At 37.4% G+C, this 27237-nt stretch overlaps 2 protein-coding genes across 2 annotated transcripts; both read right to left on the bottom strand.

Moving 5' to 3' along the window:
• Positions 1-161: 161 nt before the first annotated feature.
• Positions 162-10816, bottom strand: CatD (cathepsin D). The gene is made up of 10 exons (XM_073076298.1): positions 10657-10816; positions 10480-10573; positions 10189-10315; positions 6628-6751; positions 6024-6142; positions 4296-4405; positions 2790-2876; positions 2138-2294; positions 1445-1651; positions 162-919 (listed from the first exon to the last, which is right to left on the bottom strand). Exons 2-10 carry the CDS (start codon positions 10548-10550, stop codon positions 758-760), a joined length of 1164 nt encoding a protein of 387 aa, XP_072932399.1. The 5' UTR covers positions 10551-10573; positions 10657-10816; the 3' UTR covers positions 162-757.
• A 1159-nt stretch (positions 10817-11975) lies between these two features.
• On the bottom strand, positions 11976-27056 carry LOC140745125 (uncharacterized). The gene is made up of 10 exons (XM_073076897.1): positions 26894-27056; positions 26570-26696; positions 24674-24858; positions 21231-21528; positions 20374-20689; positions 19807-19947; positions 19549-19590; positions 19116-19279; positions 17959-18219; positions 11976-17330 (listed from the first exon to the last, which is right to left on the bottom strand). The coding sequence occupies exons 1-10, from the start codon at positions 26974-26976 to the stop codon at positions 17169-17171; spliced, it is 1779 nt and encodes a 592-aa protein (XP_072932998.1). The 5' UTR covers positions 26977-27056; the 3' UTR covers positions 11976-17168.
• Positions 27057-27237: the final 181 nt, after the last annotated feature.

Here is a 27237-nt window from a genome sequence, read left to right as displayed (position 1 = left end):
AAACCTTAGCTCTTACAACTCACTAGCCGACTTGTTTGCCCATTTAAGGAGCCAAATATGCGCCCTTCTGTCCTCGGGGCTCATATAATGTTCACCTAATTATTTTTAGTGTATCTAAGATTGTTATAAAAGGTGAAAGATGCGACTCAAAGAAAACAACATTTAAGAAAACTATTTATTAAAATAATAAGTATACAATAATTGTCATGGGCCATATTGTTCATAGATGTTACAATGAGTTCCAAACTTTCCGTTTATGAAAAGCAACGTAAATAACGTGAGAAAACCGCGGCGATTCGCCTGATACAAAAATAATAAAATGTGCAAAAGAAAAGGTATATTTGTATAAAATTAATTATGCAGCATATTTAATTATTCAAATTATATTAAAGTTGAAAACCAACAGATCTACCTTTCGACAATAAACAGCAATGATTTATTGCCATTATTTAATTGATATAATTATTGAAATTACTACTAAAATATAGCATATTTATGATCTACAGAGTTCTAAACAAATGCGTATAAATTATGTGTATCATTAGTATTCGATGAAAATTATTAGTAATTATTTCAATTAATAGAAAATTATTGCGTGATAACCTAACGCTAAGATCACCGTGTTTACTAGAACAACGCTTAGCTTAGTTTTCCTAACCGCCTAGCGACACACTGGTGCTTTGTGTAATGCGGGACGATTAAATATTCCACAGATGATTAGATGTATTTAAATATTTAGAGATGACGTCGAAGGTGTTTAGACGGCGGGCGCGAATCCAATGCGGCGGTTGCCGGCGTCGAACTCGGTGTAGTACTTGCCGATGAACACGTCGCCCAGGATCCACAGCGGCCCGTTGGGCGGCGGGATGTCCAGCCCCATGAAGCCCGACAGACACACCGTCTTGCCGAACTGGGAGATCTGTGCACACACATAGTTACGCTGTGTATTACGATTTATATAGAAATTTACTTGCTTTAGTGAGCAAAAATAGTTAAGACGCCAATAGATGGATTTGTTGAAATTTAGTGCTGATAAAATAAATAAATATCATTTTAAATAGTACTTTCTTAGTATTGTGTTTTTGTAGTTGTTAATAAATAAATAAATATTATATGTCGTTAGGTATTTGGGATTTAATTAATTATTTCTAAGGTTCCAGTGATATAGAGCTTGGAGACTCAACATTGTCGCAACTACTTGTTTATTGCTAATCAAACAATTCAGTGGTTAGAGGGTTTTCTACTGTTATTATATTTTCCAGTTTTATTAAATGTGTCCTAATAACATTTTTGAGTATTGTACTTTATACTTTCAGACTTTATTCTCCTTTCTTCAAAAACTCACTGCTAGTGTAACGCATTAGCAGTTGCACTAAAACATTTTTATAAGCACCACCTGGGATTCACCGGTACATAGTTGGTCTACCGGTGTCTCCATACTGACCCGCAGGATGTAGTCGTTGGCCTCGAGCGTGAAGGTGTTCCCGCCGATGGAGAAGGCGACGGGCGGCAGGTGAGGTATCAGCGAGCAGTCCACGGCGTACTGGCCCGACACGATGGGCGTGGCGCCCAGCGCGCGGTTGAGGCGCTCCACCTCCGCCACGGGGCCGCCCACCAGCGACGTGCCCGTGTCCGCGATCGCTTCACAGCCCTGCACGCAGCGACGACGAATTTATTTAGACAAAGAAGAAGTAAAGTAAGTGGGAGAGCTATTTGTACTTTGACTCCGACGGCACTGCTATGCTTATGTCTGCCTAACATCAGTAGCGTTGAACGTTGCTATTCCGGTTTAAAGGATAGTAAGACGGACATAATTTACGAAGCTGTATGACAGACATAATTAACTTAGTTCTCTCTAGTATCAGCGCAATCGTGACTGACCTCGAGTAGGAGTCCATTATTATTTGGTGTTATATACAAATTTTCATAACCTTACTACTATATTATAAAAAAATATACATTCAATAGATTCAATGTACTCGTTATAATAATTTTAACTTAATGTTAATATTAAGATAACATTAATCAAGCACTGCAACGAGAGTTTACGTTGTTTGTGAATAATGATCGTACAGAGATTTCCATAATCAACGGTTATTGTTATGTTTCCAGGCATGACGAAGGCGGTGGCGCGTACCTTCTCGCAGAAGGTGTTCCCCTGCAGCGTGACGGCGTCCATGCGGAACTGCCAGTAGGCGGCGCGCGAGACGGGCACGTAGGTGAAGTTGCCGCGGTAGTGCGCCGCGTCCGAGCCGCCCAGGATCAGCTCGCCGCCCGACGTCGCCGACGCGTCCCTGCACAGTTGTAAGTGAAAGGAGGGGGTACAAAACGTTGTGAAGGTTGTAGACAAAAAGGTTGACTAGTCCTTTTGTAATATTTATTCATCTCACTGATTTAGATTAATTCACAAGATTAATTCACTTGTACTTTTGAGTATTAATTAAAATTGTGATTTATCATTTTTTTAAGCAATAATACTGTCGCTGATTCGGCATTTACGGTGAGCTACGCTTCTTTATGATTTCACTGAATCGTTAACATTGCACTTATTACCTTACAACATCGGTGTAAACTTTCTAAATCAGGGTTTTAAAAAGAAAATCTGTCAGAAATAAAAAAGATACATACAGATTTAGAACACATACAATAGGCGCCCTTATCACTTAATAGCGATTTCTTCTAGACAATCTTATGGTGCGGAGTTAAAGATTGGATAGGATGAGTGCAAATAACAGTGTTAGAATTAAAATCTCTGTTTAACAGTGTAAACATTATCATGCAAGGTGTACCTGTTGAGGTAGAAGGAGAAGACGGGCGGCACGAGCGCCTGCGCCACCATGTTGTCGAACACGGGCAGCACGCCGTCCACCGAGATGCTGCCGGGGAACACGTGTTATATTATTCATTCCTTAGGGAACGTACCCATACTACGTGACCTATTTTTTTAATATTTTTCGACCTCTCCCCCCTCAAATTGTTACGTACGTGGAGTACTGTCTTCCATAACACACAAAATCTCATGCCTCAGCCTCCTCGACAGATTGTCCACAGACTACCATGCAATTTTTTCCGATGGCTGTTCATTGTTTTTTTGAGGCAAAATAAAGGCCACAAATTGAACACGTTCTTCCATGAATTCGACTATGCGACAAAAAAATAAGCCCCCCTCCCCGCTCCTGTGTTTCATCGTAATATTTTAATGACCTCCCCCTCTAAATGGGTCACGTAGTATGGATACGTTCCCTTATACAGTAGAGAAGGTAAGTGACGGTCGAGAGTATGTATAAATGTATGTGCATTTATTTGCTCGCTTGATCTAAGCCTTAGTGGATTGCAACATTACATGCTAGATGTCGTTACATTAGACGAATGCTCGTTATTAAAATAATATTAAATCTATACAATATTTGCCTATCAAAGATTACATTTAATAATTGTCCATTTTATATCTTTGATAGACAGATCATTGGTACAATAATGGGTGTAAATCCAAAAATATAGTGCCTGCCAGTCAAAAAAGAAAAAAATATCTTAGTTAATTATGTTTTAATTATTATTTGTCTTTCTGTATAACCTAATGTTTTGTGACTAATATAACAAACTCTTATTAATGTTTTTGAGTTAGTTTTTTTTTTATTAAGTTATAGTTGACTGTTCATAATAGTTATTACAGTGTGATTAAGTGTATCTCATGTAGCTGGAATTGAGAATACTTTAATACTTCTCATTATATCGGTAGATACCAAAGTCCAGTAGTGGTTTAGTAGTGGGTCGATAATGACATCATTATGCAAATATTGTGCTGTACGGAGAACTGAAGAAAAATATGAATAACACATTTAATTATTAAACATCTGTTATATTATGCGAGCCAAGGTTGCCGAATATGTATGTGGCAGAAAATATAATAGTTAGGAGAAAGAGCATGTGTCGTGTGTGTATGTATGTATTAGTAATACAACAAAACTGCTTCTGTTTGCACATAGCGGACATTCCGTACTTTTTTTTTGACTCCGTTTTCATCATTTTGTTCAATTTTTATCAAAGAATTTTAATAAGAACTTTATGATGGTTGAGAGAGTAAGCGCGGACTGTGCTTTTGCCTTTTTGATTATGCCTTATTGTGCTTTTATGTTGACGTATATTCTATTTATTTTTTGTATAGAACATAATCATTATTTAATAATTAAGTATTTACTTATATTTCGTCGCATAACTATTCTGTGTATGTGTGTGTGTATGTGTGTGTGTGTGTGTGTGTGTGAGTGCATGTGTGTGCGTGTGTGTGTGCGTACCTGCTGAAGCCCATGCCGAGGATGCCGTCGAACTTGGCGGCGACGAAGGCCAGCCCCGGCTCCGACAGCGCCTCCGCGAACGTCTGCCCGCGCACCGCCACGCCGCCCACCTGCACACGTTACGTCATCATCCCTCTGAAGCTAGAACCCTTTGCGATTGAACTTGTCACCGTCACCACCGTAGCGGACTAAGGTCGTCGGAGGCCCGGAGCGGAAAGTTGAACGGAGGCCCCCCGTATAAAAAGTTGATTTTACAAAATTACAAATGTCTCATGGAATTATTCGCCTATGATTCGGTAACCTTTTTTTTAGCTGACATTGTAAACACATTTCATACATTGTGTGGTTCTGATAACCTTTTTTTTAGCAACCGGGTTATTGAGGCCCCCTAAGACCGAGGGCCCGGGGCGGAGCCCACTTTCCAAGCCCCCCCCCCCCCTTAAGCAGCTATAGTATGATTCATAATTAGGTGTCCAAAATGTAAACAAAGGTGTTGACCTATCAAGAAAATATGTTTCAAATGGTAGTTTCTTATTTTTGTCGATATTAAAATAATACAACAATAATAAAATTGAAATTTTAATAAATTAAGATTAATTCACATTTTCTGATATTTATATCACCTCAATTTCGTTACATACAGTAATAATAATAAAAAACAAAGATTATGGTAGAAAATTAAAATGTGATAATGGTAACACAATTGGAATCCAAAACATTTCTTGTGGCATCATTTTTAAGTTTCGTAGCTGATATTATTCATTTTCGTGATCGTGATCGAACTCGAATGTTTTCTCGTTTACATAACGCGTTTGTTAAATTGTTTATATTTGTTAAAGTTTTAGTTTTTTGTTGAGTTTGTTAAAGGTTTTGTTTCTTGTTAATTTTGACAGTGACATTTCTTTGTTTACATTTTGGACACCTAATTATGAATCGGACTATAGAGACTTTCCAACTTAATCCTCAGAAGTGTCAACGTATCTGTGACCAACTTCGGGTAGGAATCTAATCTTTATCTGAGATTGTAAGCAAATATTCATGGGCGACAGTAAACCTATTGTGAATACTCCACAGCGAAACTGCTGACTTCTGTTAGATGAAATAGAAATTAAGTGACGACAACATGTCATAATTCCATCCAATAACATAAACTAGAAACGGTGCTGGGTTTAATATTTAATCAAAGGAGAAAATGTCCAAAGTTATCATACTTTCGTAACGAAACATAAAGTTGCTTATCAAGTCAACAATAGCAAACTTGATATGCAACAATACATATGACATGAACAATACAATGCTCCTTTATCTGAGACATTTTTAAGCTGAACTCATATTCTTTTTTATTACATTAATATACTTTCGTAATCACACTTATTTTTTTTTTATAATATAGGCTAAGTGGCTACTGCCGCCCATGGACATCTGTAATCAACCCCAGATAGGATTCGATATTCCTACCTGAGGTCGGCCACAGATGTGCCGCTATCCCTGAGGACTGAGCTAGAACGCCTCGGACAAGTATGTTTCCCTTACCACACCCTTCAAAATGGAACACAGCAGCGCCTAACACTGCTGTTATTAGGCAGAAATAGGTGTGGCGGTGGTGCCGCCGGAGTCTAACCACAAAGGGTTCTACCACCTTCGAATACTTTACATAATATGAAATATATATGTTGATCCCTAATGCTTTATATCTCAGCAAGTGTGTGTGTGTGTGTGTATGCTCACGGTGACGTCATCGGTAGAGAGGAACCCGGAGAGGCTGCCGGAGCCGTAGTGGATGGCAAACTCGGTGCCGTTCTTTACGTACGTCTTAGACTTGCGGCTGTCGTACTTGTTGTGCAACACTGCGGAGGAATCGAAAACTAATAAGTTTATAACCTTGTAAATTGTATGTTTAGATGTACATTAAATCAAAACTGTCTCATGAAAGACTAATTTAAAGATGCCTTTCCATCAGAAATCTATGAGGTTGAAACTGCTAAGCTATATAGTAAGATGTGTCCTGTGATTTATGAGAATACTTAGTTATGATAGTAAGGATCGTATGCTTAGCTCGCATCCCTCTGTATAAAAAATATAGCTAAACTCCAAAGATAACCTTTGAACACTTATTACTCTTGAGTAATAAGTGAAAATGAATTAATCCTATTAGTGGAATTGACACATCCACAGCTTACTTATCTCACTTTATTTAGTAGAAAGGCGCTTTAATGACGACAATTACGTTGATCGGCTATAATTTATTCACTTTGTTACCAGCAAAAAATGTACTCAAAGTATTTATAAAAAATGATATTATGTTATTGTTGTGTGTAATGGAGCTACTGACGGCAGGCGATGTTGGTGTAGTGGCACTGCTTGGACGGCACCCACAGGTTGGAGGAGCCCGTGTCGAACACCACCTTGAACGACTGCGGCGGGTTGCCGATCGAGATGGGCCCGTAGTATTGTGCCTGTGGAAAAATACTTTATTATATCCTTGTTTTATCTTCAACAACAATATTATAAAACTTCGTCGAAATGTCGGCAATAAATAAATTATAACCGCGTATCTTGAGTACCTGTTACGTATTACGAGTAAAATGTTTCAATTCTGCGATACAATAAATTAAAATCACATAGTTTTATATATTTTTTTTATTATACAAAATAAGTAACATAAGTATACTTAGGTAGTAGGTTCCTAATGGCGAACCCTTCTAATCCTGAGAGAAGACATTCCAGCAGTGGGATAGTAATAGTTAGTTGATGATGCCGATAAATCAGACTCCCAATTTTTTACATATAAATTTTGCTCTCTAACTTACTTAATTCACTGCATTTAAGCATAACTATCATGTTATTTATTTTTTATGTACTTCAAGATAAAAATAAATAATATCTAGTAAAAAAAAAGTATTTAATAATATATTGTTCGTCGTTAAGCTACGTCAAATATGCATTGTTTCCCAATTCCAAATAATGGTTTTAAAGACAATAGCTATATAAGTACAAATCTTGAATATGTTTATCCACTAGCTAATTACAGAAAGTACAGTGACATTAAATGTTTATCAGCTGGTGATGTGTCAGGGGTTATCAGAAGACACAGGCAGTCAACACAGACAACCCAAGCCAAACAATCATACTAATTTTTCTTCATTCCCCACATAAAATGAAAATGGTATTATGCGTCTTATGATGAGTATAACTGCAATGTTGAGAATTTGCTAAATAGCTCCATTATCAGATTATTCCATAAATTCATAATTTTAATGAGAACATTGTGAATATGCAATATATGCTGCAGTAATTCAAAGACAATTCTTACAAACACAAATTCTTTCAAAGTTTTATGGTATAATAAAAATAATGGCAGTGCCAGGTCAATGTTGTCCAGAAACATATTGTGTAATGTGAAAGAATGTTTGGTCAAACTTTAAGTGCATACTCAAAATCATATTGCTTTTATAGTCAATTGTTCAAATTTCTTTTTTTTTTATTAGCTAGAACACAGTTATTACCTTATTACACAAATATTATGTACATATTATAGTCCAGTGTGTTCTACTTGCTTGATATTTGCAAAATACAACAAAATCATTATAAGTTACAATTAGTTGTATGTGGACCTCCCATAACTTGCGTCACTCATTACTGGTTTGGTATATTTTAATTCAACAGATTCTGGATGTCTTCATGGCTTGAACTGCTCTTAGGCCGAGAACGCACTGCGGTTAAACGCAGACTGAATAAAAATAGCTGAAAACGCCAAAACGCATACGAACACGCGATGCGGTTTTCTTTTGGCTTAATTTTATTTCAGTCTCATCATGGATTTCAGGCGAACAGCACGTGTTGTGGGGTTAGTTTTATCGCTCGCCCATCGAGACCAAATAAAAAAACCAATGATATTTAAAACTTTAGATATGTTACCTGCCCACTAAACAACACAAATAAGTGAGCGAACCGCGAGCACATTGACATACAAATGCACGTTTTTCATTTTGCTGACTTGATATTTATAAGTAACAGAGCTATTGGAATAATGTGATAAAAAAAGACAACTATTGCTATTGCGTTTTAAGATTCATTCATACATAAATATCTACGTAAATTTTGCTTCTCTATCACTACTTGAGGAAGGGATACGTTATCTTTATTTTGTCAGTTACGTAATTATGGCGGACCAAACACGAAAAATAATCTAGATATAATGATTTCTCCTCATTTACTTGTGATATGATATTCCATGAAGCTTGTGTATTTTTTGCATTATTTGTAATTTACGCATTGCACAAGAAAGCATTTTGAGTTAACGAGTTTAACGTGTACAGTGACATACATACGTGTCAGTTACAGTATATTGTATATTTCACGTTTTACCCGCTAGTAACATATCTTTAGTTTATATCAATGCGCCACCATATAATTACTATGGGAGACAAAAAACCGCGCTTTAAACAAGCCGCGGTCAAAATGTAACAATAAATCAGTCGCCTGAAAAAGTCACTAGTGCATGCACTTGTATAGAAAGCAATATGTTTTATATTTTTGCGGTTTCAGTATTGCGGTTAAACGCGGTTAATTGCATTTATAATATTCCAAACAATTCTTTTTGGTTTATTTTTCATTGGTAAAGAATAATTTTACAATTATTTAATGTTTCTAGCAAGTATTAGTGTAAAACTCAAAAGCAATGCAAATTGTCACAAAGGAAATGCTTAACCTTTATGTTGAAGTCCTAAATTTATTTTAAATACATAGTTCCTTAACTATGAATGTAACAGGATAAACGTTTAAGCGTTTTTTTGTATTGCATATACGGCTATGGATTGTCCATACGCTTATGCCTATATAAGATTTTTTGATTTAAATATAATGTATTTTACTAGATTTACCATTCGTATAAGAGAACAAGTATAACATTTACAGGAAATAGGTGTCGTAAATGCGGATATCTATACTTATCGCTTTGTACGATGTCTTAAAAAGCGCGCCACTCGGCATGAACGCGGTAATGTCTAACTTAACATCACGTCTAAAAAGCATATTTTCCGCTATAAATAATAAGAACACAAAAAAATGTTATTGTTTTTCTAAGCTACAAAAGTAAGATATCAATGTAAAATCTGAGTAAGATATCAATTCCGTTTTTATGTTTCCTACATATAAAGTTGTATCTCAGACTTATCTGGCATACTTTTATTTTCCTTTTCACGTAGAAACAGTCATCTGTCAGTTTTTCTGGTAAATATAAAAAAAATCAATATTTAAAAATACTAGTACAAACTTTCGAAAGCTATAACAACATTATAAAAAAAAATATTCTTAGAATTGTATAGAGAATTATTTCTAGAGTGATTTGAACATTAATTACGCTCTCCTGTAAACCTGCGTTTTTGACATGTCGCTTTATACGTAGGGACCGTCGATATATTATTTCATAGTACATGGTACAATATTTTGTAAAGTAATGGGACTCTCAATATATTTTATTCAATCATGATTTGTTTTAAATTTAATTCATTAACCAACTTCGATAAGGAGAAGGTTCTGGATTCAGCCGTGTGTTACAAGAACCTTTCCAATTGACAATTTTAGCAACTTATATAGACATTGGGTTACGGGCATAGATATATTATCCTACTGATGTACGGTTACAGGTACAAATAGTCATAATTGTGAACTCTCATTATGATAAGGATTTAGAACTTGCTTATTTGATTTGATCTTCTGGGTTACTGATTTAAGCATACTATAAGAAAGATAAGTAGCATTCTTAGAAGAAATCGGGTTATCAAATGGCCACTTCAAAGGCAGATAAAGTTACATAAATATAATAATTGCAATACTATTTGAAATACAGGTGGAATTAAAATGTGGGTAGAAGGAAAATAATAAGACTTACATCGAGATAATTGGAGAGTGGCTCGGGTATCGGTCCGCCGGCCGCGTACTTGATGCGCACCTGCTGCAGCTCCGTGCCCACCTCGTGGAAGTGCCGGCGCACCGACTGCATGCGGTACAGCGGCACCCTACATACATACCGAATATATTTTACCTACACCCAATTTTAAAAAAAATACTGATCTAATTTTTACGCGAATCTGAATAACGACGCAAAAAATAGAAAGTAAGAAAAACGTATATTGTTTTATTTTATTCACTTAAATTAGAAAATAGAATACTGATTACATACCTCGTAATCTCAGCCGTGCATGTTGCGGCGGCGGCTAGTACGGCCAGGAATATTACGAGTAACTTGCCCATTGTTAGTGCAAGTCACGGTATTCCTGCAAATAAATAATATAGCTATCAGGGAAACAAATATTACTGAAGTATCAAGGCGAAGTTAATTGCGGGCAGGGTTACTAACTCCGCAGTAGTTGAGACTTCCCGCGGCGTCGCGTGCACGGGACGGACGCTCGACTGCGTATATTAAATCAACCAAAAAACAATTAATTAAATTACCGGCGCGCTATCTTATTTCTTGTACGTCACTGAAAGAAAAATTGCGAAATGAACTGAAATGTCAAATAACTTGTCACTTTATAATGACAAGTGAAATGTCAATGTATTTTTGCACTAGTGATGTCCATCAGGAGTTTGCACAGACTACATCGATTTATTATCGAGAAACTAATATTCGATTTATGTAAACTTAATTTAGGAGTAATTTGGGATGAGCCACATTTCCAAGTTTTTATAAGTTAAGTTGCCTACGAAATCCATAATCATTAACATAATATGGTCTTTTTATTTCTCAGCTGGTACTATTCTATTTTGTGTTCATGTGTTAATAAAACATTGATTATACTAAGATATTATACTAATGTATTTATTACACTTTTACCCTATAACAAAAAAAAAACACTTGAAATAGTTAAATACCCTTTCATTTTGATTTCTTCAACCTTCTTATGTAACCGTGTTTTCATGTTGTCAATCCATTACTGTCCCACAGCCGGGCGCGGTCCGCCTCAGAGTAATTGTTTAGGCCATTATTCATTAAACTGGTGGTAAAATTAGAAGGTGGTAGAACTCTTTATGGTTCGACTCCGGTGCACCACCGCCATATCTATTTCTGCCTCATAAGATCAGTGTTAAACGCTGCTGTTCTGGTTTAAAGGGTGTGATAAAGGAAACATACTTTTCCGAGGCGTTCCAGCTTAGTCCTCAGGGGTAGCAGTGCATTTGTAGCCGACCTCGGGTAAGAATATCTAGTTATATTTGGGGTTGATTACAGATGTGCAAGGGCGGCAGTAGCCACTTACCATCAGGTAGACTGCATGCTCGTCTGCTACTCCTTTACTATATAAAAAAAAACTAGTAAAGTATAAATTGGTGAGACTACATACACTTTCATAAACCATTATTTTAAGAACTCTCAAGTTAGAAGAGTAGTTTCTTTCACTGTCACCCAAAAGGCTACTATGCTCTTTGTCGTCACCTTTAAAATTTTACTGAAATATTTAAAAATATATTAAATTGCAGTTACGGTACGGTAAATAATTGCAGTTATTTCACACTGCTCTTAATTCTTATTAATTTGATTTACGCTCGGTAATATTCCCTGCTATCCCGAGTTTCACGAGCGTATAAATGTGTTAAGTTGTAGTAGTAGTTCTGACGTAAGGATCTTAATATCATAGCCTAGGGTAGCCCAGGTAGAAAGGGTAAAATAAAACAAAGACATGTTGTTTAGCTCCATTTACAAATCAAATAACAACTTTGTTTATAAGATTTTGGCAACTTCCCTGTAAGCCACCAGACTTACTAAAAATCACAACAAAGTTACAGTACATAGAAAATCCAAAAAAAAAAACAATAGCTCATAGCCTTTTTTCATTATTTTTGTTACATATATTATTTACATTTTCATATTCAGTGCACCCCAAATAAACAATTTAATAAGGCACAGTTCGAATACTGAAATAAGTCAAAAATATAGAAATTTTGTGATGCCCTTCTGTAAACATTTCAGATAAAATATTTAAATGGATTTTATTATAATACATTTTAATAAAGTTGTAGAGATATATTCATATTATGAGATCAACTACATTGGAGTGTAGCAATATTGCATGTACATTCAGATTACAATTATCAAGCCACATTTGAGCATGTGTTTGTCTTTAGATATGTCTAGATGTGTATGCAATTTATTTTCATAAAATATGGTGTAACTACTTTACTAGGTAGTAAGATCTTATCTTGTTTTTGATGGGGTCCAAGAAAATACTGTGGAACTGAGCACCAATATTCACCTTCTCGAACTTGGTCATTCTTCACATATAAGTTTTTGATGGGATAACATCTACAAAAAATAGGCCTTTGTGGCTTATGAATTATTGCCTATTTATGCTAAACTATGGTTTTAAATTAACTTTAGAAATAAAATAGGGGTTACTCCTAACTACTGAGTAAAACATTAAGTTTTATATTGATATGTTTAACTTTTTACATGATCACTGGATATATGTGCAGCTTCCAATGTATACATAAATTAACATTGTATTTCATTTACTGCAGTAGCACTGGAATTAAATCTCCTTTCCTTGTAGTTGACCTGCATAACATATATAAAACGCCTAGTTTTAGTGCAACTAATCTATTAATTACCTAATAAACTGACTGAGTAGATGTGGATATGTACATAGTTGATTGTTTTATTTTATGGCGTCTGACCTGTGGATATGCTTAGGACGTATGGTCCGAAAGGTCTAAGCTGAGCTTTGCATTAGTGTGAATGAACACAAAAGTAGAGTCAGATAAAAAAACTTTCAAAAATATTTTATATATATAATTTTATATGTATAATTTTATAATTTTTAGATAGGTACATAAGTTGAAGAGGTATTCTTGTATATATTTTTAAAAAATGTAATGAAGTTAACTAAATAAACTTTGTAGTATTTAAACCCACCATTTTGTTTCATTGTACAATTTTATAATACTAACAGATGTCGCCAATTTTTTTCGCGAAAGTCTAGATAGAATCAGAGCTAAGTCTGTTATTTGAAAATTGTACAATGCAGAAAAATGGTTGATTTAACTCCTACAAAGTTTATTTTCTTTGCTTTTATTTTTTAGTATGTCTTCACATTTTTTATAAAATTTAATTTCATGAATTGTACCAAGTATTAACGTTTCATTTATAGCTAATTAAAAAAATATTTGTGTTATTTTAAATTACATTTCAACAAAAAATATTTTTGATATTTTAAATTATTCTCCACATTCACGTTTATTTATATTGGATGCTACGAGTATTTTACTAAAAAATCGAATACAAAAACAAAATATTAAATATTAAACAATTCTGCTACTAGTACAAGAAGTGAGGAAGATTGCCAAAAAGCAGTATAAACCGGTTTAAATCAATTAAAAGACGCATCGCGTTTAACACGTTCAGTGCCAACGACTCGCCCGAGTTGACATAAATTTCGTTCATGTGCTTGGGACTCGCCGAGCGAGTCCAATGTTTTTCGCCAATATTGCCTAAACGCGTCCGTATTTTCTACTGAAATTCAAAGTGTAGACTAAATAAACGTTAATATGAACATTTACATAGTGGCTCTAATTTAAGACTATTTTTATAATATAAGAAAAAAAAGCATTATATAATGCTTGGAATTACAATTGCATTGTCCACTGCCGCAGGTCTTCGACCTTTAAATTAATGATTTATTATATGATAATAAAAACATACATTATTTATTATTAAAGCTATGTACTTTTGTTTTGGAAGTAAAATATAACGATGGTATTAAATTCCGATTCGAGATAATTTTAAATTAGTATGTAGTGCCAGCGGCTCGCCTGGCGAGTTCATTGTGAAATATAGACGGCAACTTAAGAATGAATTAACAAAATCGTGTTGGCATTAAACGTGTTACATCTGACTTTACATCTACACTATCCATGTGCACTCACACAAATGTAAAGCTCAGCTTAGACCTCGCGAACTATACTTAGTGGTACACTGAGTACGAACGTATAGTTTGGTTAGGCAATGATGATCCCTTGCGCACACGTTTCCACTTAGTAGAAGGATCATTTGTACATTTGCTTCTGGTCATGTATATTCTATAAAACATCAATATAAAATATACTAATTAATTTGTTATTTACAATTAAATTTAACAAAAGTACTTTATTTGTAAATTTATAGTCGTTTACAAAAGGACGGCTCACGAGCTGACCACTAAACCTCGTTTCAATGATAAATTATTACTTTAAGTTTTTGAAAAATTTGTACAAGGTGTTAGACGCTAGGATAAAAAGGTATAATAATACTAATGTTTAAGCGTAGACGCTAGAGGTGAGCAAGGGTCACACAATACTATATTTAGAGTGCACTGAACACAATATAATTGTAACATTACACAATGTAGAGCTACAAAAAGACAACCCTGCCTTTCAGTCATACAAATAGAATGTCCAGTATGTATATAGTGTCCACAGAACACAATGGATATGAACAACTCAATGAAGTGCCGTCACATATACAGCACGTGCCTAACATAGGCATACTGTGACCAGCTAGTATTTACTTGCACGTTTTTGTGCCTAAAAGAGTAAATATTTCGTTTAAAAAGTAAGCCGCGCTCACATCGTCTGTTAAGAGAAACGTGGGTATGCAATATTACTTGTTTTATTAAATTTTATCTTATTATTCTCTCTTATTATATGTAAGTAAGTACTTCTTGACAATATCAGTAGGACTTCGCTAATACAGTATAAGTTAAAGATTTGATAATTATTGTCAGAAAAGTTACCTTCAATAGTGAAGATTTTCCCTAAATCTAAAGACAAAGATAGAATTTATTAGAAAGGAACTAGTTATAACGAAAGTAGCTGCAGCTGTTAACGCGAGGGCCTCATTGAATTGCATTTCATTAATATTGAGAAACATACTAACAACACATACACAAACAGTGTAGCTGTCACACCTACATACATACTTGTAAATTGTCTCTTGATTAACACATACATAACTATGCAATCCTGTGCATATATTGAAAATACTTTTTTGTATATTATGTACAATAGTATGAAACATAATTGAGATATCATTATATACAGGTATTGATATATCGGATAGTTTCGGAAGTACCATAAGTGTAGTTACAAGTGCAGCTTAGTATCGAGCAGTTTGTCTACATAACACACAGTTTACGGTGTTTACTATTACTATTTATACGAACATTGATATTTCTTGTGAAAATTCAAAACAGCTTTTAACACCAATAAAATTATCCTGTATGGATTTTACACATATGTCTATGCTACTGCGTGTACTTAAAGTACACAAACAACAAACCATGTGTTGTATTGAAAACAACATTAAATGTGGAACATGTAATCTCTAAGTACGACACATATATTTTTTAAAGTAGTTGTTGAATAACTTTGAAAAGTCAATATACAGAAAGTCTAGTTTGGTAATATGAGACCATGTTGTTTAAGAACGTCTTTTTTATACACATGGGTCATAATATAACATTGCTGCCTACTGACTACAGGACTAGTGCGCACCGCCGCTGACTGCACGTTGATCCCAAATACCTACAGACACTGTCTTGCCATACATTATATACAATCATTGGATTATACATACACCTGTAATTCTTTCATACATATCATTATTTCTTATATTCTATCATTTGATATAATTCCAAACAATATTATAAAAAAATCTAAAGCACAATGTCATTTTACTAAAATAATAATAAATAATTTGTATATTCAATTTGTTTTGTAAATATAAGTATGCATGCAAAATATGTTTATAAAAAATATTAATGTCATATTAATAGACAACAATATATTAGTGAGGCCAATACAAGTATTACGCGTATTCGCCGATTAGATCACGAAGTGGGTCGGACGCATCTCGAATAACCATTTACGTAGATTTTTTTTTCTTCTAAAAGTTTGAAGTAACAAACAAGTTTGCAGTCCACTTAATGGTAAGTGGTCATTGCCGCCCGCAGACATCTGTAACCCACTCCATATAAAACAGAGATCCAACCTGAAGCTCTGACTTATATATATGTCAGCCAGCATTTAAGCCCTTGGTGTTGTTCTACCACATCAGTTGTGTGTTGTATTGCGATTCACAAAATAAAAGTACTTCATTAGAATCAGTTGAGGTAAGCAAAGAGAGATTCAAGGACTGTTTCAAAGTTAGACTTTCAGATAAAACCAAAAAATGTTACAACTATAATTTGTCGCTATATGTTTCACATTTAGCGCTAAAGTTAATTTCGTGATATAATCAGTGACGCACAATAAATGTACACGATGCCTCATAATTCGGATAGAAATTTATTATTATTGTATATTAGACATAATTAATGTATAAGTTATTACTGTTTTTACAACCCACATGGATGATATATGTAAAAACTGTGACTTGCAATTATTACTATATATACAGATTCTAGATTTTAAATAACGTGTTTATTGCACACTAAACATCCATGTTATGTACATAATACGTATATTTTATATCATGAATCAGATCAACTGATCAGTACACAAATTGGACTAAATCTAAAATACATACATATTTGTAAACCATATTTAATACTTAATACCAAATAATTGAAATTTTAATAAGAAACAATAGTCTTAAAATATAATCTGTTTGATACGTATTTAAAATGTAGCTGCAAAATATTTCTATGCCATACCAAAATATTGTCCAAGTCCACAATTTGCCTCATAAGTTCCACGTAACTTAGTAGCACCGACGCAAACTATTTTCATTACACTCGACTCCGAATATACACTATCTATAAGTGTGCATTTTGGTTATTCTCACTGCACTGTGCAGTCTTATTCGTGTCGCGCGGGCTCACTCGTCGCGCCCGCCGCGGGCTACCGGTCGGGGGCGTGGCCCGCGGCGGGGGCGGCGCCGGGGGCGGGGCCGGCCGCGAGGGCGGGGCCCAGCAGGCTCTCGTCGGTGGACAGGAGGCGCACGGAGAAGGAGTTCAGCGTGAGCGGCGGGCCCTGCAGGATTTCCACGTTGCCTGCGTTCGCCTGCAGTTAACAATTTTTAAAGCGTGTTTTATTACTTTCCAATACTGATATTCATGTTGCAGGATAAATGTTATATGTGGGTGTCTTTGGTTTTATAGAATCAATAAACTTGTATGCAACATACTTTTGTCTTTTCTTAAAATATTCATAATCTGTTAGTTTAATATATGTACAGTTTACCTGATAATCACTTGCCATTGAAAAGCCACTACTATTCACCATTTATTTATAAAACTCTTAAGATTATAGTATAGTTCGCGAGAAATTGCTAGTCTGCTCTGAAATATAGAAATGAATCGCGTTGCCTACGGACTACTATACTTGTTCGCAGCAACTTCAATATAATGGTCTTATTAAATTGTTAAGGGAATTAGTGAAATGTCTTGTGTTTATAAAATAAATTTAGAGATTACTGCTATTAGTTACTTGTTTGGTTTTGATTGTGTGGAAAAGAGATATGCCCGCTCAGTTTAGTTTCTAAAGCCCGCTCCACATTCTCGCGAGAACAACCCGATTCGTATAGGCTCCACATTCTCGTTTCTCGCACTTTTCTAAAGTTCTCGCGAGAACGTGGAGCGGGCTTAAGACATTACTTGGAAATGGTCAGCGTGTATGTGTATGTGATTACCAGGAAGAGCGTGGCGAGGAACATGCGCGACACGTCCTCGGGCTGCGTGGCGACGGCGGCGAGCAGTCGCGCGGCGGGCGCGGGCGCGGGCAGGCGCGCGGCGGCGGCCAGCAGCGCCCGGCCCGCCGCGCGCACGTCCGCGCCGCGCGCCTCGCCCGCCGCCGCCTCCGCGCGCGCCACCACCGCGTCGCGCCACGCCGCCCACTCCGCGCCGCCCGAGCCGCACGCCGCGCTCGCAGCGACCTCCGTGCGACACGCCGCCTGCGACATACACACCACTGTTTAGTACGAGGCATTTATATAGTAAGTATAGTCCGCGTAAAACTGTTAGTCCGCTCAGAATATAGAAATGAATCGCGTCGCCGTAGCAAATTGTATTGCCACACCTGCTCGCAACAACTTCGGAGCGAACTTGCAGTTTGGCGCGCACTATACATATATGTAACCACACTTATCATTTAAAGTGCCCACTGCAATAATTATCAATGTAAAAATTCATTAATTCAATCCAAAATGAATACGTCATTTTGACACTTGATTCTCAAAAATCAACTTAGCAATATCATATGTAGTCCTGAAATTATGTTTAAAATAATCGGATACACGGCTATAACACTCAACATCACACGCATTCACGACGGTATTTAAAAATGTCAATTTAATTAATGTTTAATTAAAAAAAAAACATCTTGCCATATACTATGATGACTTCCTCACTATTCCAAAATCTTTCACTTAAAAGGCATACCCACAAACAAACCCTACGAATTCACTTGAGTATAATATATTCGTATACTATATTGAGTATACTTGAGATAATTTATGTTCATTGTATAATGTAATACACATAGGAATTACCATAATTTTTTGCACAATATACACGAATGAATTGATACCGACGCGTGGAAAATATTATACATGAAACATACAAAGGATAATATTTCCTAAAGTGAGTGTTGTTAATAATGTAGCAAATAATAGTTAACTGAAAAACAGATACCAAAGGTGAAGTCTACTGGAAATAAAAAAATAAGTCTAAGTCTGAAAGGAGAGAGGAGTGTTTCCACTGGGGCCGTATGGGTTGTCGATATATACTACTACGAGTACAATGACATGTAGAACGCGTGCATGTGTGAGTATGTTGAATGTGTGCATACGTTGTGGTGGTGCGCGGAGTCGTCGGAGTCGCCGAGCGAGGACTGCTCGAAGAAGCCGTCGTCGTCGCTGTCGTCGCCGCGCCGCCGCCGCCGCGCGCTCAGCTCGGCCGCGCTGAGCTCCGCCGCCGCCAGCGACGCCTCCGTCGTGTCCCATCCCGCGAACCCTAAACGACATCAACACTACATTAATACTGTTTAAAATATACCAAATGAGATAACATGTTTGTAATCTGAAAACGTTTATTAAATTAAACCTCGATTTAAGTTTATTTGATTCAGATCTAGGCGAGAAGTAAATGTTACCGGCTATTCCACAAAATTAAAAAAGCCATATTATTAACTTATTTTAATCCTATTAAGAACCAGGATGTGGTATATTTTTGATCAAAAATTCTTAGTTTATTCAACGTTTTACTATTTATCATACACTCACCTCCAATATCCGTAGAATCAGACACGTCGAAGCCACGAAAATCTGTATACAAATTTTAACAAGTATAAAATTAACAATTATTAAACAAAGTCTTATTTATGAAATTGTATATGCTTATAATATGTATCTCAATATATTTATAAAATAAAATTCTTCATACATTCCCGTTTTTGTGTACACTCGTTAGATATTGTGATGTCCCTGTAGCGTCGTAGCGTGATGAATTTCGTAACACTCACATTATAGTGTAAGTCCTACCTGAAACGGGTAGCAGCAGCCCGTGCTCCTTGAGGCGGCGCCGCTCGCTGAGTATGCGTCGCTTGCGGCTGGTGACCACGCGCTCGATCCACGCCTGCGGCACGCTGAATTCCTGCACCTCGTGCAGCTTCTGCCGCAGCTCTGAAAACGGCAGGTGACCTCAAGGACTCTATGTCATACTAGCTGACCCGGCAAACGTCGTTGCCATATAAATAAATAAAAAATGTTAAGGGTGAACGACCCTTATCACTTAGTGGTATGAAAAATAGATAGTAGCCGATTCTCAGACCTACTGAATATGCATATAAAATTTAGTGAAAATCGGTAAAGCCGTTTCGAAGGATTACGGTAACTAACTAACTAACATTGTGACACGAGAATTGTATATATAAGATAACTCGTACATTCCGCGTCAAACTGCTAGTCAGCTCCGAATATAGAAACGAGTCGCGTCGCAATAGCAAATTGTAAATAGCGCGGTGCCAAAATTTTATCGTTATCTTTATATGCGTTATTATTATAGGCCGGAAGAATAAGTAATATAATGTAGGTGAAAAGTTTGTCTACCTTGGCTGATGTGCAATTTGACATTTCCTTCGACGAGGTCTTCCAGCCTGACGTCGCTGCGGCGCTTCCTCTCCTTCTTGAGGGGCGGCGGCAGCGGCGTGCTGCAGGCGGCGGGCGAGGCGGGCGGCGGCGAGGGCGGCGGCGGCGCGGGCGGTAGGGCGGGCGGCGTGGGGGCGGGCGGCGCGGGCGACACGCAGGGCGGCGGCGAGGGCGGCGCGGCCGCGGCGATGGCGGCCTGCAGCTCCGTCAGCGGCACCGCGCGCAGAGACGATCGCCCGCCGCTCCCGCCCTCCAGCTCGTCAACCAGCAGCCCGTCCTGGATAACGAGCGTTGATTATCGAGTGTACAATGGAGCGTACTGAAGCGCCGTGAGGAATGTTTGTTGATTGAAGTATAGTCAAATTTGTTACGAGTCGATAACATCAAAGGTGCTATGCATACTTGGGCACTGTTTGCATTGAAAGACTTTATAATGTAGAAGTAGAAAACAAGCATGTCCATCTGTTAGTAAGTGGCTACTGCCGCTCAATCCCAGATAGGATTAGATATTCCTAATTTAGGTCAGCTACAGATGCGCCGTTACCCTTGAGAACTAAGCTGGAACGCATCGAAAAAATACGTTTTTTCAAACCAGAACGCAGCACCGCCTAACATTACTGTTATTAGGCAGAAATAGGTGGCGGTGGTGCCGTCGAAACCACATAGGTTTCTACCACCGTTAAGTGGACTAAAGTGACTACAAATCTCGTTTTTGGAAGAGACCTATACATGGTCGATAGTGGTCGGCGGTTAAAAGTAGATAAACTGTAGAATCGTCCAGCGGGGGGAGCTTATATTTGGATCGAGACGACGCTCACCTGGAGACGCCAGGCGACCTGGAAGTCGGCGAGCAGGCCGATGGGCTCGGCCGCGTAGTCGAGCAGCGGCGCGTCGGCGGCGGTGAGCACGCGCGGCTCCAGCTCCACGTACATGCGCGGCAGCGTGGGCGGCGGGCGCGGCGGGCCGGCCTCGCGCCGCGCGCCCGCGCCGGGCTCCAGCGCGACGGCCGCGAACTGCCCCGCGCCCGCGCACGAGCTCTTGCGCTTGCGCCGCGCGCCCGCCGCCGCCGCCACCGCCGAGCCCGGCGAGCCCTCCGCCGCTCGACCCGCTACTTCCCTAGGGACGAGAGTAATCTGTCAGTGTCGTCTGACCTTGTCCCCATTACGCCACTATTGAAATAGAATTATTTATAGTGATAGTGATATAGTTTGGTGTATCCGTTTTCATGATATATGTGCTTATATATATAGATTCGTACACCTGTTATAAAGTCTACTAATACTGGTACAATAAAATATTCAATCAAATTTAATCAACAGGCAATTTTCTATTATGATGTCATTGAGCGACGAAACATTCGAAGGTTAATAAAATTATGCAACGCCGTTCTTTTTACATATGAAGAAATTGAATAGCAATGTTGATGAGATGTTATTTATATTATTAATAGTAATAGTATACGTTTATTTGTATTTATTGGTAGTCAGCTATTTATGTTAATTAAGAACTTTTCATTTCATTTATTTGAAAGACAATGATTCGTTCATCAATAAGTGCAAATAAAGTAGGTCTAGACCTAGGTAACTCTTTCAATTGCGAATATAAACAATAAACATTGTCCTGCAGCCAAAGACATTATAGGCAATTATTGTATGAAAAAATATGCAAAAATTGAATAACTTAATTAAATTAATTTATGACATAAAACTCTTGCTCTTTTTTCTTATAGGAACAAATTAATGAGAAAGTATCACCAGATTGAAAAAAATCTTGAGTATTCAAAGTCAGACATAAGGTGAGTAGGATCTTAAAACCCGTAATCACAATGATAATGCCACCTATACATTGTGAAGCTTCTTATAGCAAACATTTATTTTAGTGGCGTACAGTTTCTTTCAGCCTCCAATATGCGGCCGCGCTGCCTCCATTGTCATTGTTAAAATATTTGCTTAGTCTATTTTTAAACGGCTCCATTCAGTGCGGTAGGTATGCTACGCTTAAATTATTCATTTAGTTTCCAAATGCTGATTCGGATATCGTATAGAATAAAAACAATTAAGAGTTGAATACTGAATATGTATGTAATCTTATTACGTTACGACAGCAATGTATCGCAATCAATTCTGCCCTTTTTAGTAGATTGTGGAAGGTAATGTTTTTTTAACGTATACGTTTCATTATTGGACCCTGCAGCCGTCTTGACGGATTTTAACATATGAGGTGTCGTTGGAATTGGCTAAATTATGGAAATGAGATAGGCTATATTTTTTGGGAATTTGGTTTTTTGTTTTTTATAATAATTGTCTCCTTAATGGGATCCTTCGTGGTAGAATAATTTGCGAACTTCTTGTGAAAAGGATGACTATATTCCCGCATATAAGATGTTTTTATAAAATAATGGGTCAGTCTGTAATTCTCTCAAACGTACGGGTTAAGGTTTAAGAGTCAAGGTTGCCGGGTAATATATAATACTGTGGTAGTTGTATCCTGAAGAACAAAGCAATAAAGCAGCTCGACTTTAGGACATCTGCGTATCGCTGATTATGCAGTAGGATTTATCTCGAACCCACACATTCACATGACATGACCATACTTCGTTTTGGCTAACTACAATTGGTAATGCGATAGAAAATTATTTACATCATGTGTATCATAGGAATAATTTCTTCTAGTAGCACTGCGATCTGTGCTCCTCATATATATAAAAGTATATTAGGTACTAATAGCCAGTTGTATGCCAATATATATTACATACAATACCTACAAGACATACCTACATACATTTCCGACGCATATTTGCGCGTACTAACCACTTATTCGTTTTACGTTTTTTATCTAGTAAGTACTGAATAATTAAGGAATTACCTATACGGATCTTAACGGGACACGCACGGAAGTGTACAGCGGTTTTTAAGGTTTAAAAGCGAACATTTAGGTGTGGGATTCACGAGTAGCAAGCCGTTATTGCATATATTCTTAACTCAATGGAATCGAAGCGCAAGATGAAATTATTCAGGTGTCACGCGTTTGTTCCTATCATGGCTCATGAATATTCAAGGCGAGATTACAGAGTTCATTGCCTAGGCCAGCCGAGTATTGTGTTCACAATTTTTCAGTATCTATTTTTTGCAATGTTAGTTTTATAATTGCTACCTAATACCTATTTTTATTATCATACGTCGTATTAACTGAATAGATATAATTAATAAATTACAAAAATGCTTATTACTTTTTTTGTCATTGATATGATACTATAAAATTTGAGTAAAGTAGTTTGTTAGTGTATTGATAATTAGCTTGTATCAAGAGTTTCTATTTTGATGGTCGGTGAATGTTAGCTTAAGATCATTTTGCTTTTGTTGCAGACTGAAAATGAATCACATTTACAATTAAGGCTTAATAAATTTAACTGTAGCAGTTAATGATATGATCATGCGATATAATATGAATAAATTTCTATTTATTATAGTGAAAAAATTTGAAGAAATTATATGGCATTTTTTGGAATAGAAATAGCAAACGAGCATTCCATCTGATGGTAAGCAGCCACCGCTGTGTATGGAGATTTGTATTTAACTTCAGATAAGAAAATATTCTTACAGGAGCTTGGCCACATATGCATTACTACCCTTGAGAACTAAGTTGGGATGCTTCAGATGAGTATGACCCTTACCATAACCATCAAACCAAAACAGAGCACCGCTAAGCACAGCAGGCATCATAGCCACACCTATCTTTGTCTAATTGTTAGCATTAGGCTGAAATATGTGTGGCCTTCAGTAGTGGCACTGTGATCAAACCACAAAGAGGTTTACAACTTTTTTTTTTGTTTATGAGAGAGAAACCTTCAAAAGGCACCCGGTGCCGTGGGAGCAATGCAGGTTTAATTGGGATTCTTAAAGTACTAAAACCCCCCAGTGGCCGTCCTTGGCAATCCTGTCCTGTCTGCAAAGGAACGCAACCGAAGTCCTTTTAGCGCATTGCCACATCGGGCCCCACCCAGGTGAGCTTGACGCTCGCCGCACTGTCTGGTGCGTACGACGGTATGTGACCACAGATACCGCCGTCCTTCCCGGAGCCGCTAGCGGGGCGGTTCGAGCTTCTACTCTGCCGCCCTCAACCCCGGAAGCCCCCTTATAGTCGCCTCTTACGACAGGCAGGGGATACTGTAGCCCTATTCTGGTCCCGAAACTACAGGGACAAAAAGAAAAAGTCTACAACCTATGTAATATGAAACCAATGACTGTACAAGACAACTTACTGTGTGCTATTATGCAGCGAGTCGCTGACACTGAGCACGTGCTGGTAGAGAAAATCCACCTTGCGGCCGTAGATGCAGGCGGACTGTTGCAGCAGCAGCGCGAGCTCCGCGAAGTTGGGCGGCGCCGCGCCCTCGCCCGCCTCCAGCGCGTGCAGCCCCGCCTCCGTCAGGTACTCCTCCAACAACTGCCCAACACAACACCCGTGTTCTTTATTATATTGAATCTGAAAGCCAGCATAGCCCACCTCATGCAAGTGGCCTCTACCTCCCTTGAACAAAAGTAGCCGCAGGTGTGTTAAATATAGAACTACGTTGGAATGCCTTATTTAAATGTCTTTCCTTTACCTCACTACTCGCACCTCAACATAACAGACCTTCATACTATAGAGGGAGTAAGGCAGAAATAGATATTAAGAGTGGCATCTTCAGTTAAATCAATAAAAATTTTACCCACTTGTAAAATACCATTACCATCATTGAAAAAAAATAAAATTTGACCTTACTCGTAGTGATTGATAGTAACCTTGATCGATGTTTGCTATCTTATAGAACATTTTTCATAGATGTAACATAGTGGCCAGTAATACAATGATTACTTATTGAATTTGACAAGTTATAGTTGTCTATAAACAATCCTACCCCAACTGTGAGGCAAAGATGAGGCATTCTAAGTGCTCAAGTGTTAAATCTGAATTCACTTAATCTTAAGCTCAAATGAACCTACAATATATTACTGTAGTATTATTTTTGTGTCAACATCACTAGCAATTTGAAGATAATTAGTTTACTTAATACATTAATACCCAAAATGCAAAATAATACAAGTTGTAATTTCTAAACAACACAAATATTAATCGCACAACACAAGTAGTATCAGTAACAACATGGCTATATGATTAGAGGTGTGCGGCTGCCAATTGTTTAGTAATTGCACACAACGGAAGCGCCAGCAAGCAATCATTTGATTCTCACTAACAACTGCCACCCGCTCAAACACAACTTGCCAGTCACCAGCCATTATACTATTATTATAAGAGAACTGCAACTTATACTTATTGTTATTTTTATATGATTTTTTTTTATACAAGATAAATAATGAAGATTGCTGTCCACTGGGAATAAGTGGTGACTGCCGCCCACGGACATCTGTGATAAACTTTACATAGAATAGACCTAATTATATCTCATTTGTAAGTCAGCGGGCATTCACACCCTTCCACCACAGCTTCACATGAGATATACCTTCGGCTGACCAACTTTGCCCAGATGGCCATCTCTTAACGTTTTTACTGTAAGAGACCAGTTTTATTTGTATCTACAATATACTAACGAAAACAAACATGTTATATAACTGTATTTAGTGTCATGAATTTATGTATAAGTTCACATTTTTTATGCACAGCTATCATCTACCTTCTAATAAGGATTTTTAACATTGTTTACAGCTGCATGGTAACAGTGATTTGCCAAATCATGATTGGATCTTAACAAAAAATAAAATAATTTTTTTGCTAATGTGCATAAAAACATTCAATAATGAATGTATAGTACACAAGGAAGCTGAAGTGAATGTTAGCATAAATACATTTTACTACTAATGCACAAACCTTCCAATCATGTAAAACAGCATCTCACTATCACACTACCTGCTGTGAATAGTTGTTGTTTTCTTCGTATTGTACGGATGGCGCCCAATTGGTATTGGTACACAATGGCAAAGGTACACAAAATATATCCATGTTGATTGTTTTGATGCTTAATATTTGCATAAAAGCAGTTTTGTAGAGTGTGCTGTCGAAATGCTTCGAAAATGATAGACATGGCAGTGTTGTGGATAGCAGACGCACAGGGTGCAAGGGAGCAAGCGGTGCAGGGCGCGCAGCCGGCGGCACTCACCGCGCTGAGGTCGGTGTCGAAACTGCGCCGGACGTCGCTGATGGGTTTCATCAGCTCCGCCACTATTTCTTCCAGTCGTTGGGAATTCATGCTCCAGCGCTTTTCCCGCCGAGACTTTTCCGACTCCCTGAAAATAGCGTGATTCCATTGATAACATCACTAAAGGAGTCGCGGGCAGTGGGCACAATACCGCCGCTAACTTATACTCTTATACTAGTGGCGCGAAAGTTTCTGTCATAGACGCGTTTTTGATTTGCGAATCGATATTGCGAAATTACATTTTTGGGAATGTAGCCCCGGCCGCGTAAAGTTTTTAAGAATTACCTCCGCCTCTTAGTGTAGTCGGCGTCCATTTTACAAACACAAAATTGTGTGATTAGGAAGAACGTAATAACAACGGTGGCCATTTATTTATGTTTTCGGAGGAGATGTTCCATGTTCGCTGTCAAATCGGCGCTCGGTGCTCGCCTGTTCGCGTCTGTATAACTTTTCGTGATCTGTATCTGGCGCGGTTTGCGATTGTTTATGGCATACCCTTTAGTTAATCTGTCGATCAATGAACCTATAGATAGTATAGGAGAAATAAAACTGAAAATTGCAATATAAATAATATAATTTAATTTAAAAAAAATCTGCTAATAATGAAATGAATTATATATAAATATATA

This window comes from Epargyreus clarus, unplaced genomic scaffold (assembly GCF_041222505.1).
Source record: "Epargyreus clarus isolate Ecla_fem2 unplaced genomic scaffold, WU_Ecla_fem_2.2 ptg000009l, whole genome shotgun sequence".
Classification (NCBI taxonomy): Eukaryota; Metazoa; Arthropoda; class Insecta; order Lepidoptera; family Hesperiidae; genus Epargyreus; species Epargyreus clarus.
Note: the sequence above shows the minus strand (reverse complement) of the source record. Positions and strands in the feature narration are given on the sequence as shown.

Bases quoted from the DNA above. Each gene is read 5' to 3' on its own strand.
- CatD (XM_073076298.1), bottom strand. From the start codon at position 10,550: ATGGGCAAGTTACTCGTAATATTCCTGGCCGTACTAGCCGCCGCCGCA. The intron at 10,316-10,479 runs GTATGTAATCAG...GTATGTATGTAG, and splicing joins TGCACGGCTGAGATTACGAG to GGTGCCGCTGTACCGCATGC. The intron at 6,752-10,188 runs GTAAGTCTTATT...ATTTTTCCACAG, and splicing joins CACTCTCCAATTATCTCGAT to GCACAATACTACGGGCCCAT.
- LOC140745125 (XM_073076897.1), bottom strand. From the start codon at position 26,976: ATGGCCACCGTTGTTATTACGTTCTTCCTAATCACACAATTTTGTGTT. The intron at 26,697-26,893 runs GTAATTCTTAAA...CGCTATTTTCAG, and splicing joins GACTACACTAAGAGGCGGAG to GGAGTCGGAAAAGTCTCGGC. The intron at 18,220-19,115 runs GTATGCACACAT...TGTATGTCGCAG, and splicing joins ACTCCGCGCACCACCACAAC to GCGGCGTGTCGCACGGAGGT.